General features: G+C 34.6%; 1 protein-coding gene and 1 long non-coding RNA gene across 9 annotated transcripts in view; one reads left to right on the plus strand and one right to left on the minus strand.

Annotated features, from left to right (window-relative positions):
* WWP1 (WW domain containing E3 ubiquitin protein ligase 1) overlaps positions 1-20,546 on the minus strand; it is a 117,230-nt gene that overhangs the window by 66,843 nt on the left and 29,841 nt on the right. For 3 of the 8 annotated variants that reach the window (XM_072803995.1, XM_072803994.1, XM_072803996.1), the window contains 5 exons: positions 20,409-20,499; positions 15,847-15,985; positions 15,081-15,205; positions 3,157-3,294; positions 2,995-3,061 (listed from right to left, as the gene is read on the minus strand). In XM_072803995.1, the coding sequence (XP_072660096.1) occupies positions 2,995-3,061; positions 3,157-3,294; positions 15,081-15,205; positions 15,847-15,985; positions 20,409-20,478 (539 nt within the window). In that variant the 5' untranslated portion in view covers positions 20,479-20,499. Of the gene's footprint in view, positions 1-2,994; positions 3,062-3,156; positions 3,295-15,080; positions 15,206-15,846; positions 15,986-20,408; positions 20,500-20,546 lie in introns of those variants that run through there. The other 5 variants (XM_072803997.1, XM_072803998.1, XM_072803999.1 and 2 more) reach the window with 5 other exon arrangements.
* LOC140620165 (uncharacterized) overlaps positions 1-20,546 on the plus strand; it is a 30,703-nt gene that overhangs the window by 1,577 nt on the left and 8,580 nt on the right. The gene's annotated exons all lie outside the window — the stretch shown is intronic.

Raw genomic sequence — 20,546 nt, forward strand, 5'->3', positions numbered from 1 at the left:
TACTAAATCAAAATGAATCCATTTTGATCAAGTCGTACATTTTAAATATTTAAAGTCTAAGAATAATCTTTATATTAAAATGCTCTAGGGGATCCCTGGGTGGCTCAGTGGTTTGGTGCCTGCCTTAGGCCCAGGGTGTGGTCCTGGAGTCCCGGAATCGAGTCCCTGTGTGGAGACTGCTTCTCCCTCTGCCTTGTCTCTGCCCCCCTCTTTCTCTCACTCTGTGTGTGTGTGTGTTTCTCATGAATAAATGAATAACATCTAAAAAAAAAAAAATGCTCTAAAAGTATTTTAAAAAGCTTATGGAACTTTTAAAAATCATTTCCAAACTACTGTAATTTTATTGAATACTGAAAAATAAGGTGAAAAGGTCTTCAAATACTGATTACACATTACAATGTACTGGCATTAAACTAAGGGGTACATGATAATCAGAAAACATAAGTATTATATTGCAGAGTTACAAAAATTTATAGCACATGAACTGCAAATAAATAATTCTACAACTGCCAAAGTTTTTAAATCTTACTGGCAGTGGATAGGGAGTTAGATGATGTCACATAAGTTAACAGGAGAGTTTTTCCAAATATACAGGCCACCCTGTATGTGCCCTCCACAAAGCAGTCTTAATGTTTTTTAAAATATATAAAAATCAGATCATGTCCCTAAGCCCTGCCCATCTATTTGTAATCTATTTCTCTTCAACTTCCTCCTTGCTTACCTTGCAGCAAATATACTATGTATCAATTTTAGAGAATACGAAAACATGCTGTAAAATCTTCAAATGTTAATTACAAATTATTATACACAGATAGTAATATTATAATGACTACAAGATAATCCAAAAAAAGGTTAAATATTATATTCTAGAGTTGGAAGAACTTGTAGAGCATAAATTAACAAAAGATAAACTCAAGGTCTTTGCAATTGCTATCCTCTGTCTAGAATAAGGCTCTCCTGTCAGAACTCTGCACGGATAGCATATTTTTGGCTTTTTAATTGTAGCTTAAATGGCACTTCTTCAGAGAGGATTCCCCTGACATCTCTCTTTAAAACAGGCTCCGTTCCATTCCTGTCATCTTGTCCTATTTCAATGACTTCATAGTTCTTACCACTATCGCCAATTACCTACTTTATTTCTTCACTTGTTTACTATCTACCTTCATCCCACCAGAATGCAATTTCACCAGAACAGGGCCAGGACTGTTAGTGGTTAGACTAGTGTCTGGCACTTAATAAATATCTTATGAAAAATGAATAAATGAATGAATGCCACTCTCCTTTCCTTTGTCACCTATATATTTTGAACGAGATGTCTTCAGGAAGAAGTTTGTGTAAGTGAAGTTTGAAGGAAGCTCCCAAGTGATTCTTCTGGTTTGTACAGCCCTCCCCAGCCACTAAGCAAGAATCAGTGATCCAGGAGTTTAAGTATAAGAACTCACTTGAAGTTCTCCCTGAAGCTGTAGATCTAATCTTTCATTCAAAATGTCTTACTATCTCTATGCAATAAACAACATTAGGTTATAGACTGGTGGTGATTCAAGCTCCTTTACCCATCTAAAATTGTATTTCAAAGATTATAAAAACAGGGACGCCTGGGTAGCTCAGTGGTTGAACGTCTTTGGCTCAGGGCATGATCCCAGCCAGGGTTCTGGGATTGAGTCCTGCACTGGGTTTCCCACAGGGAGCCTGCTTCTCCTTTTGCCTGTCTCTGCCTCTCTCTGTCTCTCTCATGAATACATAAATAAAATCTTTAAAAAAATTTTTTAATCTACCTAATTGTACCCTCCTAGTTCTTAATTTCCTCATATGTAAGCCAAATATATATTCAGAAGATATAGTTATCTGTTCAAATGTTCTATGAGAATCATTTGTCATTTTAGGAGTAATGATGTTAGTAATTCTGTGTATTACTAGAAGCAACACTTTGTCATATGCCAGCATGGTTTTTTTTAAAGATTTATGTATTTATTTGAGAGACAGGGAGAGTGTAAGCACGTACACAAATGGGAGGGGCAAAGGGAGAGGAAGAGAGAATCTCAAGAATCTCAAGACTGACATGAGGCTTGATCTCACAACCCTGAGATCATGACCTGAGCTGAAACCAAGAGTCAGATGCTCAACTAAGCAAGCCACCCAGACACCCCTACCAGCATGTTTTTTTCAAATTAACAAGTCAATTTTACAGCAATATACTTTTACATTTTCAGGGATTCACTCCATTACATTTGACCTATTATATGTTTTATTCTAATTTAAAATATTCTAAGTAGAAAGCTTTTATTAATTGTCATCAAACATGAATGCAAGGCAGCTTGGAGATGGCAGGGTGACTTCTGAGGAAAGACCACTATCTGTGGAGCATGTATCTTATAGTGATCTACAGGAAGCTGCCAATTCATATTGTAAAAAGAATCCATTTTCCCACATTATTTGAGTCTATTTATTGATAAAATATGCCTAAATACAGATTTTAAGAAGCCATTTCCAATAAAAAAAAAAATGAAGAACTGATACATGTCTCAACATGAACCTTAGACTAAGTAAAAACAGTCAGTAATAGAAGGTGACATATTGTATGATTCTATTTCTACGAAATGGCCAGAATAGGCAAAGCCACTGGGACAAAAAGTAGATTAGCAGCTGCCAGAATCTGGGAGGAGAAAGGAATGAGGAGAAACAGCTCATGAGTATAGCATCTCTTTTTAAGGCTGATGAGAATTTCTGAAATTAGATAGTAGTAACAGTTACAGCCAAATCTACTGAGATATAGACTTTAAAAAACAATAAACCTTTTGGTATGTGTGTTATATCTCAATGAAGTTATTTCTTTAAAAATTACTTTTATAAGAATTCAAAGAAATGACCTGTTTAGATAGAAACTTTTAAATTGTATAGCAAACTCTAAACTAAAGATTATATATAAAATCTAAAACTTCATATATGGGAAATGTTACATTATCTTGCCACAAATACTAAAATAAGATAATCTACCTGGAGGTTGGTCTTGCTGAAGGCTCTCCATTTTCATGTAAGGCATCACCATTTTGCTGTATTTCTACTGAACAACAAGAAAGCAAGCAAGCAGGTTTTTATATACTTCTTGCTAGATTTTTTTTCCCCTTCAAATTTTAAAATCACGTAAAGTTATCTTACTGGTTGGAGATGAGCTGCAGTTTGTTAGATTTTCTTGTTCAATCGTCAGTCCATCGAGCACAACTGTTAATTCACCAGTTTGGACTATGCCATTCTTGTTTTCCAAAGAAAGTTTTAATTGTTCTTTTACTCTTTCCACTAGAAAAAAAAAAACTTAAGTTAAAAGCTTCTGCCATATACAAAATTATGTGTAAGAAATCAAAACTACATATAAGAGTCACTCTAGTTCAGTACCTGATTGCTACATGTACAAAGAATTATCTACACTTTTGGGTCCCCAGGTGCCTCAGTTGGTTAAGCATCTGCCTTCAGCTCAGGTCACAATCTCAGGGTCTTGGGATTGAGTCCAGCATTGGACTCCCTGCTCAGTTAGGGGGTCTGCTTCTCTCTCTGTCCTCTCTCCCTCTGCCCTATACCCCCAAACCCCCACTCGTGCTGGTGCTGTCCCTCTCAGAAATAAATAAAATCTTTAAAAAAGAATTTTTTTTCATTTTTAAAAATTATTTTCATTTTTATCAGTGGACTCTTCTATACTGCACCAGGCTTCCTCCCTTTCACACCAAGTTAAAAAACTCCTTGCCCCTCACCCATGCTTTCAAGGTCATCTTTAACTGCTCCTCTGCACTTTTTAAAGCACAGAGAACATATAAATATAGGCAGATAATAAGCACAACAATTACCTAAACTTGCCTTTCAGCCCATATGACTTGTGGTTAAGGCAAAATTTCTGCATGGGCATCAGGTGGTCTGGTTATTGATTCCAGCTCTGAAACTTACAGTATTTTGAGTAACTAGTCAATCTGAATAAAGCCTCAGTTACAGTCATTATAAAATGGGAGATAATTAAGACATCAAACTAAAAGGACTGTCATAAGGCCCAAATGCAAAACCACATAGAAAGTTCTTAGTACCATGCTTGACACACTTTAAGCACTCAATAAATGGTAAGTACTATGATAATATTTATTATTTTTTTCATAGAAGATCACAAATATTTCCTTCCTGTTATCAGGATATCAGGTAAAGCTGAAATTCTTGCATTTGTAGGGTTTTTTTTTTCCATACTTTTATATTTTGCCTAGTCTCTAATTGTTTTTATTAATATATTTTTGTGATGTGGAGTGAAAATGAGGTTTACAATGGTGTAAAGTTTGGGGTAGGTAATCTCTAAGTCTTCTTCTATTATGTGGTTCTTAAATTTTTGGCAAATAATTCTTACTTAACTCAAGGTCATTTTGTTTTGACTTTTATCCCAAAAAATACATTAAGTTTTTAGTGATCCCTTTACTACCCAAAATGAAGCCAATTACTTCAGCCTGATATTTACTGGCTCTCTGCAGCTTTTGGAACCATGGAAAGTAGTTTTTCTTAGATTATGTCCTTGACTTTGGTCTTTCATATATTTAACAAATTTGGGTGTTTTCTCCCTCATTTATCAAATGTCCAGCATAAGCATACTTATTATCCAAATACAGAAAAGACCAAAAAAACAAATCTGGAATCACTAGAATCACTGGACAGAGAAATTCTTTGCCAAAAATTTTGTTATCTTTTTCTCTATAGTTGTTTTTGTTTTATTTTTGTCTTTGGTGTCATGCAGTTCACTTGATGAAAGCCTGACTTTCTCTTTATCATCTTGGTTGGGATATTATGGACCTTAGAATTTATTTTTCATCAGTATTCAAACACAGCCATTATTCTCCTCTACTCCACCTTCTTCTGCAGGGGTTAGTAAACTGGTTGCAGGCCAAATTTGGCCTGTTACCTGTTTTCGTGAATAGTTTATCTGAAGATAGTCATGTTGATTCATTTATTATATATCTTCTATGGCTGTTTTCCCACTACAATGGAAGAGCTGAATAGGTACAACAAAGACTATATGACCCACAAAGCTTAAATATTTACTATCCTGGCATTTACAGGAAACTTTTGCCAACCCTTGCTTATGGTGCTTTCTTAAAATTTATCTTTGATGGTGAGTTCATTTTCTGATATTAGACTAAGGGTAATCTTTGGGCTTTGGTACAGTTGGGGACTATTTCTAATTTTGTCAATGGCTTGAGGGCACTCCCAAAAATCTGGACTACAGGAGTCCAAGCTCAGCTCCCCAATCTGGTTAGCCACAAGATCAGTATCCTGAATCTGCTATCAGCATCATTCACTATTCTAACTACAGATTGTAAGATCTTCCTTGCCTTGATTTATTTATCTGTTTATTTTTTTGGAAAAAGGGGGGCCTTGAAGATCACTTTGCCTCCTTGCAAAAATCATTAATGTCACAAAAATGCATTCTATCCAGGATATAATTGTTCTGCAGTGAGAGATTGTTTACGGTATCTAGTCTTTCACAATTCTGAACGTGGAAAATTGGGATATAACATTTCTAGGTCATAAAATTGGGAGGACTATCATGTAAATAATTCCCATCTACAAGTACATGTATGTATGTTGGTAAGGGGAATGAGAGTATTATTCTAACAGTTTAGACGAAGCAACTCAGACATATTCATCTATTCAGTACATAAATGCCTAATGTGTTCCAGATACTGAAGTCTCCAAAAGAGCAGAAATTGTATCCATCTAATTTAGTAATATATCCTCAGTATCTGACTGAAGGTAGGTGCTTAATTACTGTTTAAAATAAATTATTAAGATAGGACTGTCTTTAGGAAACTTTTAAGGCAGAATCTGATTTTTCTTTCTAGACTTCTTTCTTAGTTCTAAGAGGGCAAAGGAACAATCTGAGACTCTGAAAGGCTAGGTATATGACTAGATAATTTATCCTTCTATCACTGATTTGTTGAAAACATACTCTGTCCGAAAAGAAAACAAAAGATCTTCAGAAATCTTGTTTTTTATGGTGTTTCACATATTTAGGTTTAAATCAATCATATTCTGAAGCCATTTTTAAAAGTTGCTTGCACACTGTATTATCTATTGCTAAGTAACAAACTTTTCTAAAGTTTAGTCATTAAAAATAACAATAATCATTTATTACTGCTCAGTTTCTATGAGCCAGAAATTTGGGAGGGGCTAGAAAATCCACTTAAATGGTGGATCATAGACACAGCTAATAAGCTGGTGCTGAGAGCTGAGAGGAGGCCTCACCTCCTCTCCATTTAGGTGTTTCTACAGGGCTTCTTGAGTCTTCGCTATGGTGACTTGTGAGTACATAATCCAAGAGACTAAGGCAAAAGCTGAAATGTCTTTTATGATCAAGTCTTGGAAGTCTTGGAGGTCCGATACCATTACTTCTATCATATTCTGTCACAGGCCATCTCTGATTCAATGTGGCAGGGACCACACAGGGTGCAAACACCAGAAGGTAGGAATGCCTGGGGTAGTTTTTGAGGTTGGCCAACATATGTATGATTATAACAGAATTTTATTTTATTTTATTTTTTTATTTTATTATTATTTTTTTTATAACAGAATTTTAGAAACAAAACAAGTATACTGGGTTACAAACCATGACAGTGCTATAACTGGGTGTTTTAAATGCCAAGTCTTTCAGTTATATCACACTATGAGTCAATATGCAATAACTCACAAAGTGCCCATTTCCTAACATGTAACAAAATTAATAAGAATTTATAAAAGAAATTAAAAATAAAGTAATAATTGTGTAGGAAGATAACTGAAATATAGGGATCGAAAAACACTCTGAGTCTAAAAAATGGAAGATGGATAAACCTTAATGATAGAAGAAAATATTAAATGCCTATCAATCAAATTAAAAAAAAGTGGCCAATGATTAATTGAGAAAAAAGAGCTCCTATAAATCAGTGAGAAAACAAGGGAAAACCAATAAAAAAAAAAAGGTACAAAGAATATAGGACAATCACAAATGGGGGCACTTGAGTGGCTCAGTCAATTAAGCATCTGTTTTCAGCTCAGGTCATGATCCCAGGATCCTGGGATCAAGCTCCACATCGAGCCCCCTGTTCAGAGGGAGTCTGCTTCATCCTCTCCCTCTTCTTCTGCCTGTGCTCTTTCAAATAAATAAATAAAATCTTAAAAAACAAAACAAAAGAACCACCACAAATGATAAAATATAGATGATCAATAAATACAACTTTTTTAATTATTAAAGAAATGCTCTGACAAAAACAATCTATTTTAAAAATCTATTAGTATGACAAATATTTATAAATGGGCATTCATATGCTTCACTGTGTGTACAAATTAGTCACATTTCAGGAAGGCAATGAGACAGCTATGCATAGCTGGAGGCTTCAAACTGCTCATTCTCTCTGACCTAGTAATCTCAATCCTAAAAATCTTTCTGAAGAATAGAAATGCATTTATATAACTGGATATGCGAATACTATTTATTCAAAAGCTTGGTTTTAACATATCTTAGACTGTGCTGATACTAAGTGAAAAGAGAACTTAAGTCTTAGCAAATTAAACAAATCAGTTAAGTAAGACTAAAGCAAATTTTTAAATAAAATAAAATTTGACTTAGGCTCTGTCCTCTGTCATAAATGACATATTTCTCTGCTGTGTTTCCCTACCATTAGATGTAGAGAGATAATTTTCAAATTATCTGCTTACTGTAAATCACTTGGGACATAATTTAATTTAAAGTGAACTTAATGGATTTCAAAATGCTTTCCTTGATAAAAGCTAAGTTCTCAATTCTACTAACACCATAAAAAAACCCAGGGTAGTCCCCAGTGTTTGACTGGCAGCCATCGGACTTCTCTCTCGGGTATTTAAAGTAGCCCTGTCAATTTCAAAACTGAAATACAAAATGAAGTTCTATATACACTCTGATGTGAGACTAGCTACACTACTCTTAAACACTCTTCACCCATCAATGGTAACAAAGATTTTTTCCTTAAACAAACTCAAGCTCTTCTGAGCCATTTTCTTGACTAGGCCTCAACCCTCACCTATATATCTATAAACACTCAGCACAAAGACCTCATCCACCACCTCCTCCCCTCACATTAAAAAAACCTGAACATACATTAACAGAGTTGTAACAACTCAAGGATAACTAGAGCCCCACTTAAAGTGCCTGCCTGAGAAAATTCAGGGTTGCTAAAAAATTCAATGTTTGTTCCAGGCTATACCCATGAGAGGCCCCTGACTACTCCATCTTGGAGCACCTACTTAAAAAAGGCTTAAAATGGTGAGAATCCTTCCTCTGTCCCTTTGACACGTACAGTCAATCCTTGAACAATGCAGGGTTCAGGGGCACTGACTCCCAGTGGAACTAAAAATCCCCCTCTAACTTTTGACCCCCCCAATTTAATTAATAGCCTAACTGATAACCAGAAACCTTACTGATAATAGAAACAGTCAGTGAACACATATTTAAAATGCTATATGTATTATATACTCTATCTTTTAATAAATTAAGCTAGAAAAAAGAAAAGTATTATTAAGAAAACCATAAGGAAGAGAAAATTTATTTATATTGTAGTGTAAAAAATCCACACATATGTGGATCCGCATTGTCCAAGCCTGTGTTGGAAAGGGTCAAGTGTATATGTTATCTCCTGTAACTCAGGAGTGTATTTATTAAGGACCTGAAAGCCACTCCTCTGAAACGTAATCATCAGGAAAGACAAGGCCTAGGACACAGTCTATATGGGAGAACAGAATTCTAACTAGCAAGAAAAAAACTTGCCTACTCACATTTATTCCAATCAACCCTTTCTAATTTTTCACTTCCCTGACTTAGCTTCCACCCACACCCACCCACCTCTATACCAATAGAAGTTGAGTTCAGATCAAGCTGAATCCTCTTCCTTATTGCAATAGTATATTATTGATTAAAGTTTGTCCTTTCCATTTTAACTAGTATCAGACTTTATCTTTAATAATAGAGGGATTTTTCCTTTGCAGTTTAAGAAATAGTGGGATTGAGAGAAAGAATCTCAGATATCAGTATCCTAGGCTGATGATATACCACGTATCTCTGCAGAGCCAATTAAACAACTTCCACAATTTAGAATGGCATTCAAGTGATCTGAAGACATAACTAAAGGGTGGAGTGTAAATGAGGGCTTAAATCTACATAAGATCTGAGAAAATATATTAGAGGATTGCATGAGTAAAAGCTTTGGACATTATCCAACTAGGCTATGACAAGAGAAAAATGAAGGTTAAGGACTAGAAGGCTTGCTGGGATTTAAATGTGAAGAAATGAAAGAATTTCCCAGTAGGCTGCTGTTGGATTTTTTTTTCGGAAAACAGATGATTTTATGTTGGTTTAGTTGTGGGTTTTATTTAATGCTGCAACAACTCACATGACACCTTGAAGGCTAACGAAGTAAATATCTTCAAAACTGGGAGAAATATCTATTCAAACGAATTATGCCTACACCCTTACCTCAAATATATCAGGAGAAAGGATAGTAAAAACATGAATTTATGAGAAGAAAATGTCAGGGCCTTGAGTACAGGAAGAAATTAGCCTCATAAATTTGAAGAGGGACAATGTCCAAGTGCCACGGCAATAGGCTAAATCAAAAGCACCAAATAATTTAATCAATCATAAGTGTATTTTTAAATTCTACAAGGCTGTCTAGAACTACATTAACTTTCTATTGTTCTAATTAAAATTAAAAGCTAAGGATCAGAAAACCAGTGTTCTAGTCAAAACTCTGCAATTACTTCTGTTCTTGAGCAAGCCACTTACATTAAAAGTTATTTAATAAATAGTCATTCTTTTACCTTTAAAGTACTATGATTCACAAGCTTTAACTTTAAAAATTAAGTTACTTATCTTCTGTTATAGGCTGAGTTATATCCCCCACTCTCCCATTCCAATGTTTAAGTCCTAACCCCTGGTACCTTAGAAAGTGACTCTATTTGGGAATAGCATCTTTAAAAAGGTATTTAATTTAAAATGAGGTTTCTAGGGTGCCTCTCATCAATAATGACTGATGTCCTTTTAAGAGGAGGAAAATTTTGATACAGACACATGCATAGAGGGAAGACCATGTGAAAATACATGACCATCTACACGCCAAAAAGAGAAGAGTTCTCTGAAGACACCAACTCAGTTAATACCTTGATTTCAGCCTTCTAGCTGCCAGAATTGCAAAAAAAAAAAAAAAAAAAAAGTACATTTCTGTTGTTTAAGGCACTCAGTCTTTGGTATCTGGGTATGGCAGCCCTGGCAAACTAATGTAACTTTCAATTATTCAAAACAAAATATGGACTGCCTAGAGTGTATAGGATGCTACTACTAGCATTTCTGAAGCCATCAACTTCAGAAATGTAGGACTGTTTACAAAATTTTATTTTTCCTCTATTCGGCTCAATTAAATTATAAGAGATAATTTCAAGTTTATACAATTTATAAGTTTTCTTTCAAAGAATATTGACATTCTTACAAAATTATTTTGGCACAATCTTTGTAGGGAAGATAACTAGAATCTTTATATGAAGGTTCAATATATTCTAATATAACAAAATAGGAAACAATCTAGATAGCAATGACAGAAGCATGGTTAAATAAATTATAGTATGTGATAAAATACGAAATTACTAAGTTAGCTTGCAAATAATACCACTGAAAGATACAGGGAAATGCACATAAGATAACATTAAGAAAGCCAAGCAGTATATAAAACTGAATAAAGTCCCAATAGTTACACTAATATACAAACAAAATTCATCAAACTGTTAGCACTTACTATCTCTGGGTTCAGTTATGAGAAATAAGTATGTGTACTAAAAAAGAGGTGCTGGGACGCTTGGGTGGCTCAGGTCGTGATCCCAGGGTCCTAAGACTGAGTCCTGCATCAGGCTGCAAATGATATGATACTACACACAAAACTAAGGACTCCACCAAAAAACTACCAGAATAAATTAATGCAATAAAGTTGAAGGATACAAAATTAATATACAGAAATCTGTTGCATTTCTATACACTAATAAAGAAGTAGCAGAAAGAAATATCTGGAAAACAATTCCATTTACAGTTGCACCAAAAAGAATAAAATAACCAGGAATAAACTTAACCAGGAAGTAAAAAAGACTGATCATGTGAAAACCATAAAACATTGATGAAAGAATTGAAGATGACACAAATGGAAAGACAAACCATGCTCAGGGATTGAAAAAATTAATACTGTTAAAATGTCCCTACTACCCAAAGCAATCTACAGATTTAATGTAATCCCTATCAAAATATCAATAGTATTTTCACAGAACTAAAACAAACAGCCTTAAAATTTGTATAGAACCACAGAATCTGTATGGAATCCCAAATAGGTAAAGCAATTTTGAAAAAGAACAAAGCTCAAAGGTATCACAATCACAGACTTCAAGATATACTACAACACTATAATAATCATAGCAGTATGGCTCTGGCACAAAAATAGACATATAGACCAATGGAACAGAACAGGAAGCCCACAAATAAACCCATGCTTATATGGTCAATTAATCTATGACCAAGGAGACAAGAATATACAAAAGAAAAGACAGTCTCTTTAATAATAGTGCTGGATGGAACACCTGGGTGGCTCAGCTGTTAAAGCATCTACCTTCAGCTCAGGGTGTGATCCTAGAGTCCTGAGATCAAGTCCCACATTGGGCTCCCTGCATGGAGCCTGCTTCTCCCTCTGCCTGTCTCTGCCTCTCTCTCTCTGTCTCTCATGAATAAATATATAAAATCTTAAAAAAAAAAGTGCTGGAAAAGCTGGACAACTATATGCATAAGAATGAAACTGAACCACTTTATTATACCACACACAAAAATAAACTCAAAATGAATTAAAGACCCACATGTGAGACGTGAGACCATTAAACTCCCAGAAGAAAACATAGGTTACAGTAATTGCTCTGACACTGGCCTTAGCAATATTTTTTTAGAAAGGTCTTTTTAGGCAAGAGAAATAAAAGCAAAAGTAAACTATTGGGAGTACACCAAAATAAAAAGCTTTTGCACAGCTAAGAAATAATCAACAAAACAATCTACTAACTGGGAGAAGATATTTGCAAATGATATATTCAGTGAGGGATTGATATCCAGAATATATTAAAAACTTACACAACTTAACACCTAAAAAAACAAATAATCTAATTTAAAATGGCCAGACGACCTAAACAGACATTTTTCCAAAGAAAATGTACAGATAGCCAACACACACATATAAAGATGCTTAATATCACTAATCGTTAGGGAAATACAAAGCAAAACCACAATGAGATATCTCCTTAGACCTGTCAAAATGGCTTTAACACAATAACAAGAAATAACAAGTGTTCCAAGGATTTGGTAAAAAAAGGAACCCTTGTGTATTGCTGTGGGAATATAAATTGATGCAGCTGCTGTGGAAAACAATATGAAGTTTCATCACGAAATTTAAAAACAGAGTTACCATATGATATCCAGTAATACTATGACTGGGCATTTACCCAAAGAAAATGAAAACACACTAACTCAAAAAGATATATGCACCCCTATGTTTATTGTAGTATTAGTTGCAACAGCCAAGATATAGAAACAACCTGTGTCCATCAGTAGATGAATAGACAAAGAAAATGTGGTATATATACAACAGAATATTACTCAGCCATAAAAAAGAATGAGATCTTGCTATCTGTGACAACATGGATAGTCTAGAGGGTCGTATGCTAAGTGAAACAAGTAAAAGAAAGAAACACCATATGATTTCATTTACATGTGGAATCTAAAAAACAAAACAAAACAAAAAAAAGAAGAAACAGACCCATAGATATGGAGAACAAATTGATGGCTGTTGGTGGGGGGGCTGAGCAAAAATGAGTGAAGGAGAGTGGGAGGTACATGCTCCCAGTTATGGAATGAATAAGTCACTGGCAAAAAAGTACAGCATAGGGAATATAGTCAGTGGTACTGTATTAGCATTGTATGGTGACAGATGGTAGCTACGCTTGTGGTGAGTACAGTATAATGTATAGAGTTGTTAAAATACTACATTGTACACCTGAAACTAATGTAATATTGTATGTCAACTATACTGCTATACACACACACACACATAAAAGAGGTCCCATGCAAATGTTTAAGTCCAGTGCAGAAATAGGATATAAATTGGTTAAACCAAACCTTTAATTCTGAAATAACAGAAGTTAACTGACGTATTACTCTTTACACCAATAATGCTATAAAGCCAAGAAAAAAGTACAAATCCAACCACCACCAGACCAGGAAAGGTATTATATGCTTACAAGACCTTATTTCTATAACCAAGATGAACTGCATGAACAGAAGCTATGATGGCATAGCAGAGAATTAAACTTTAACTGCTTCAAAAGAACATTTTTTAAAAAAAATCTGTATACATTACAGTTAGTATGGCTTTTACATTTTCTTGACCCATTAACTCCTTATGTCCAAAAACTACATCAAAAACAGATTTTTAAGTTACAAGTGGATTTTTGTTAAAAACAGAAAAAAACCCTCAGAAAAACCAAATTATTTAAAACATTAGCATTTTAACCTGTGACTCAGAATATCTCTTAGGAATGAGAAAATTTCGAAGAATAAGATGAACAGAAAGATTTGCATATTTGAGCAGGGGCACTGGTTTTAGTGAAACTTCCTAAATGTCAAATAACATGAGACTAGTTCAATCATAAACTAGAACTGTGGCTTTTAATCTTCTTTGGATCACACAATATTTTGAGAACTTGCTAACAGCAACGAACTCTCATTCCAGAATTATAAACATAGGTATACTCCTCAATTTTTGTATACAATGATAGTAGATTTACAAATAATTGAAGCTTAAACCATGTTACCCAGGCTAGAAAAATGGAGTATCATGGAAACCTATTCATATTAAATTGTTAAATGAGGGGCACCCAGGTGCCTCAGTCAGTTAAGTATCTGCCGTTAGCTCAGGTCAAAATCCCAGGGTCCTGGGATCAAGCCCATGTCAGGCTCCCTGCTCAGCGGGAGGATCTGCTTTTCCCTCTCCCCTGCTCACTCACTCTCTCTTCTCTCAAATAAATAAAATGCTTTTTTTTAAAAAAGATTGTATTTATTTATTCATGAGAGACACAGAGGAGGAGAGGCAGAGACACAGGCAGAAAGAGAAGCAGGCTCCATGCAGGGAGCCCAATATGGGACTCAATCCTGCGCCTCAGAAATCACACCCTGAGCCAAAAACAGACACTCAACCACTGAGCCACTCAAGTGTCTCTCAAATAAATAAAATCTTAAAACAAAAAACAAAAAACTTGTTAAATGAAAAAAGCAGGGGATAAATCAGTAGATGCAAAGAAAAAAAATGTTTATGAAAAGGAAAAAGACAAGAGACCAAGTTATTGGAGTGGTTATTCTTGGATAGTAGAATTACAGGTACTTTATATTCCTCTGTAATTTTGTATACTCTCTGTATTTTCTATAATAAACTAGTTATATAATGAGAAAAGTTTAAAATAGAATTTTGTACAAATTATCAACCAAATTTCAAAGTAGTCTTAGATTATGATCATTTTTTCAAGTTTTAAAGTATATAATAAATAACAAATCACTGATGATCACTGATAAAAGGATGACTGAGATCATTTTGTAAATCTGTTAAGAAGGAGAAAGGCCAGAGTAAGTATTTCCTATTTCATACGGCACCACAAACTTAAAAGCAATCATAGGCAAAAACTAAAGTTCTCTTTTGTAAATACAAAACTATTTTTTGCTTCTGTACTTCAGGATACTTTGAAAGGCATCTACTTTTCTCCCCAATTACTTATTTATTTATTCATGAAAGACAGAGAGGGAGAGACAGAGACATAGGCAGACGGAGAAACAGGCTCCCTCTGGGGAGCCTGATGCAGGACTCCATCCCAGGACCCCAGGACCACGACTGGAGCCAAAGGCAAACGCTTAAACACTGAGCCACACAGGTGTCCCTGAAACATATCTAAAATAAATTTTTAAAGAAACAAAGATTAGAACAAAAACTTACATTTTCTATTGTGCATTAACAGAGCTTGTTTCAGATCTATTGTTGCTCTTCCTAATAAAGCATCTGCTTTTAAAGTATAATGACTCCAAACTCGAAATTCCAATGTAGTCTGTGGGGTCACATTTCTGTAAGGGTAAAATTATAACAAAAATATAGATAGAGTAGACATTTACTTCAATAATTTTTAAAAAGCCATGAATTGAGTTTGAGAAAAAAAATATTGTATGGAACAGTAAAATGAATTATAAATAAAAACTATTATTTACTTTCAAGTACATTAGGACTTCAATAACTAGATAAGAATTTTTGTAATTACCAAACCAAACACCAGCAATAGATGAAGCATCTTGTTGAGATTTCACAGTAACACAAATACTTCTATATGAACAAATCCCTAAATATTTAAGACAACTGATGGTGTTATTTTTAATAATTTTATTCTATACAAATTTGTAACATTATGTTTCAGATATGACAAAATTAACAGTGATTTTCTGCCCTATTAATTTTCATTAGACAATAACAGAAAATATGGCTGTATGGAATAGTTCAGTTAATAAAGCAAAAAGCAAGAATTATTATGCTTTTCCTCTAAAGAAAATGAGATTAACCAAAAATATTTTCTTATTTAAAATTGTCTAGTCACACTGGAAAATGATACTACTTAACTTTGAAATTATTCTACAACAACAGAACAAATATAAAAACATCCTAAGAACATACTCCCCCTTTTGAAAATTCTGCATTCTCTATACAAGGTACTTACACGGTTATCTGTTCATCCCATTTTGGATTGGAAGAACTACTGGATTTTGCTGTTTTCTTAATTTCTCCATCTACAACTACTTCTGTATATATTGCCGTTCCAAACCAGTTCTTTTTTCTTTTTAGTTTGGCACTAGAAACTAACAGAAACATGATAATCACTAGTGAATATATATGGACAAAAAGTAGCACTTTGTAGTAATAAATCAATAAAAATGGAACTGTGCTTCTTAGGCACTCTAACTCTCTTTATTGGAAATGGAGAAATAATACAAAAGGACCATTGATAATGCCTGAGAACCATTTGAATTTTTAACAATTTAACTGAAAAACAATTCACATACCATATAATTTACCCATTTAATCTGTACAATTCAGTGGTTTTAATATATTCAGAGTTGTGCAACCATCACCATAAGCAACATTAAAAACATATTCATCACCCCAAAAAGAAACCCCACACAAACAGTCACCATATTTCCTCCTAGTGCCTCCCCACCTCAGCCCTAGGTAACTACTAATTACCCCCGTCTGTAGATTTGCTTATTCTGGATGTTTCACAGAAATGGATTTATAAAACATATGGCCTTTTGTGACTGGCTCCTTTCAATTACCATGCTTTCAAGCTTCATCCATGTTATATTGTAGCATGTATCAGAGTACTTCATTCCTTTTACTAACAAGTAATATTCCACTATATGGGTATTCTTTCTATTTACCGATTCATCAGTTGATAGAGATCTGGGTTGTTTCTATCTTTTGTCTATTGTGAATAATACTGCCACAAACATTTTTGCACAAAGTTTTTGTGTACATATGTTTTCATTTCCCTTGGCCTATAGTATAGCTAGGAGTGGAACTGTTGGGTCATATGAGAACTCTGTTGAATAATGCCAGACTGTTTTCCAAAGTGGCTGTACCATTTTACATTCCCACCAGCAGGGTAAAAGGGTTCCAATTTCTTCACATCTTTGCCAATCATTTCAATTTAATACCGAACTGCATCAAACGTCAAGAGAAAGGTAAGTATTTTCAGATTCAACATACCTATTAACCTCTCTGCCAGGTAGTGTTTCATACTTGCCTATTGAAAATTATATAAACTTTGGCAATTTTTAAAAAATGCTTTACCAAGAAAGTTGGTCTCCAATAAAAGGGGAAGTATTTGCTTTTTCAAATAAAAAAAAAAAAATCTCAAAAAGTCATTTAAGAAGTTCATCATAATAACCCTTCACAGAAAATTAATTTTATATAAAATCTACCTGATTTGGAGGAAAATCTGTTTAATTTAGGCTAAACAATTAATTTTAAATAATTTTTGCAACTACTAATTCAAATGAGGAATACAAATTTTCAGGGCAAAGTACTGACTACTAAGCAGTAATAATAACTTATCAAGATCACCTCTATCCTGTATTACCTATGAATACTATGGGTCTGAGAAAGGGGAATGCCCTGCCCTGCCCCCTCCATGTCATACCTCTATCACATGTTAAGGATATGAATGTAAGCTAATGTAGGCTTCTATTCTACTATGAAAGAATAGTAACATTAATAGTCACATGAAAAAAATCACTGAAATATGAAGTGATAAATGCTGCAGAAGTATTTGAAATACAGTAAAGTCTTCAAGTAAAAATTTTTTTTTTTTGAGAGAAAAAAGAGAAAGAGAGAGTGTAGGGGAGAGAGAGAGAAAAAAAAATCTTAAGTAGGCCCCAGGCCCAGCATGGAGCCTGACGCAGAACTTGATAGATCTCATGACCCTGAGATCTAGACCTGAGCTGTAATCAGAGTCAGATGTTTAACTGACTGAGCTACTCAGGTACCCTAGAGTCTTCAATTAGTATCTGAAGAATAGCAAGAGAGGCTCAAAGGAAAATACTGTATTTAAGGATTGGCAACATAAAACAAAGAGTATTCAGTGTTCTACGTCAAGTGTTACAATCGAGGTTTTGGCAAAATTCACTCCCATCCTTCTCTGTTTCAAACTGCTCTAAGTTCAACACCACTGAAGTAACATAGAAGGCACAGACACCTCCTTCCCAAAAAATCCCCCAACCAAGATTCCTCATTCCAAATTAAAGAGTCATTTCCTCAAAATATGCAGGTCTTTCAAAACACTAGAAGAAGGGGAAAGCAGTACTGCATGGTAGTTAAAATCACAGTGGTTAAAATCTTTTCAACAAATGGTGCCATACAACTGGACACCCACATGCAAAAAAATTAATTTAAGCACAAACCCAAAGTCCTTCACAAGAAATAACTCAAAATTATCACAGACCTAAGTGTAAAACACAAAACTATAAAACTCAGAGAAGGTGAGAAAACCTAGATGACCTTGGTTATAGCAATGCTTTTAAAAATACAACACCAAAGGCACGATCCATGAAAGAAAACTGATAAATTGTACTTCATTAATGTTAAAAATTTCTGCACTGCAAAAGACAATGTCAAGAGAATATGAAGACATATCATAGACTGGGAGAAAATATATGCAAAAGACATATGATAAAGAACTAGTACCCCAAATATACACAGAACTCTTAAGACTCAACAGTAAGAAAACCATCTGATTTTTTAAAAAGATTTTGAGAGAGCCAAATGAGAGAGAACATGAGCAAGGGGAGGGAGAAGGAGAACCAGAAACCTCACTGAGCAGGGAGCCCAATGTGGGGCTTGATCCCAAGACTCTGGGACCATGACCTGAGCTGAAGGCAGAAGCTCATCTGAGGGAGGCACTCAGGCACACTCCAAAAACCTGATTTTTAAAAAATGGTCCGAAGACCTTAATAGACACCTCACCAAAAAAATATTATGGAGAGCAAATAAGCATATGAAAAGCTGTTCAACATCATACGTTATCAGAAAAGAACAAAACAACCATAAGATACCACTACATACCTATTAGAATGGCCAGATCCCTTCAAATGTACCTCGATTTAACAACTTTACTCCAGAGCTATGTAAATGCTTTCTTTACACATAATAAACAAAACTAAACAAAAATAAGTGAAAGCAATAAACCTGATTATGCAGTTGGTAGTAACCAAATGGGAAACTACTTTAAGTTACTTTGAAATGTAGTATTCGGACTATACATCCTAAGGGGGGGGGGGGGTTCTCAAAGAAATCTTAAACTGCAACGAGTGGGCCATTGTTTTTAGTCATTTATTTTATCTTTTTAAGATTTTATTTATTTATTCATGAGAGAGAGAGAGAAAGAGAGAGAGAGAGAGAGAGAGAGAGAGAGACAGGCAGAGGGATAAGCAGGCTCCATGCAGGGAGCCTGATATGGGACTCGATCCCAGGACTCCAGGATCATGCTCTGAGCCGAAGGCAGGCGCTAAACCACTGAGCCACCCAGGAATCCCGTTTTTAGTAATTTTAATGTTGCCAATCCCTATGTGTGTTAGGATAAAACAGATACATTACTATCATTTGGGATTAAGATTTTTGGGTTAAAAGAAACAAATATAAAGTCAAATAAAGTAAAAATATCTCCTTTCTACTTTCACTGGAACACGGTAAAAATATCTTCTTTCTACTTTCAGTGGAACACAGTACTTAGAGATTACACATGAACTCAGGATTTATTTTTTGCTTTCTAAGACAATAAACATGTCCTAGCTCTGGTCACTGAAAACTCCTAGAAACAACTGACCTCACAGCAATAAGTACCACAGGAATTAGAGTATCTTTTCTTACTCTGGTTTCAATTCCACCCCTCCTGAGGCAAATGTTACTTCTAATGTTCTAAGCACAGAGCTGCATACACATACCTTCCTTTTTTACATCCACATGGTTGTATACTATGCACACTACTCTACACCTTTCATTTAACAATATTATCTTAAAACCTGGATCCTTTGGGTACATATATTTATTTTATTTCATTCTCTAACTAGGATTCCACTGCCTGTCTTTTGGAATTACAAACTCTCCCTTCCCCACCTCGCCCCTGCCCCTCCAATATATATTTTACCTCCAGGAATTTTTTATCTTACAGATATTTATATTGTTTATATATAATGAATGAATTATCCGAAGTCTCCTAACCAAGGCTCTTTCATCTTCTGCAAATGTTGTTTTCCTCTCCTTCTAATGCTTTCTGCTGCCAATATAATTTGAAATGAATTCTCAAACAAACCTGTCTCAACACTACATAGTAAATTTTTGGAGAACCAGGGCCCTGTGTTTTCATACACATAATTCCACTTAAATTTTTGCTCAATGACTGGATGGCTGAATAGATGAAAAAAGGCCTTCAGCATCCTTCTCCATCTTAATAACCATTTAAGAACCAATTCAAACATGGTTATTCTAATATCCAAATTCTCTCACCACCAGAGAGGATGTATCTTCTCTGCATCCAGCACAGGTTCAATAAATATTTACTGAATAAATAAAAGTACTTTTAGAAAATTTCTACCTTTAAGGCCTATTGCAACAAATACACCAAGTATGAATCCAGGAGAAAGATACTTGAGGAATTTGATGAATTAGGTATTTTTAAAAAGTTTCATCAGGGAATCACTATTTTAAGTTATTATGAAAATAACTTACCAGTTACCTGTAACTGTGACCTTCCACTGTGGTTATTACTAGTATCAGACCGTGGTGAAGCAGTGGCCATGTCCCAATATTCAGCTTAAGCCTATTAAAAAGTTAATTTATTCATGTGTTAGACAAGAGTGTAACTTT

The sequence above is a fragment of the Canis lupus genome, chromosome 28 (assembly GCF_048164855.1).
Source record: "Canis lupus baileyi chromosome 28, mCanLup2.hap1, whole genome shotgun sequence".
NCBI classification, from domain to species: Eukaryota; Metazoa; Chordata; class Mammalia; order Carnivora; family Canidae; genus Canis; species Canis lupus.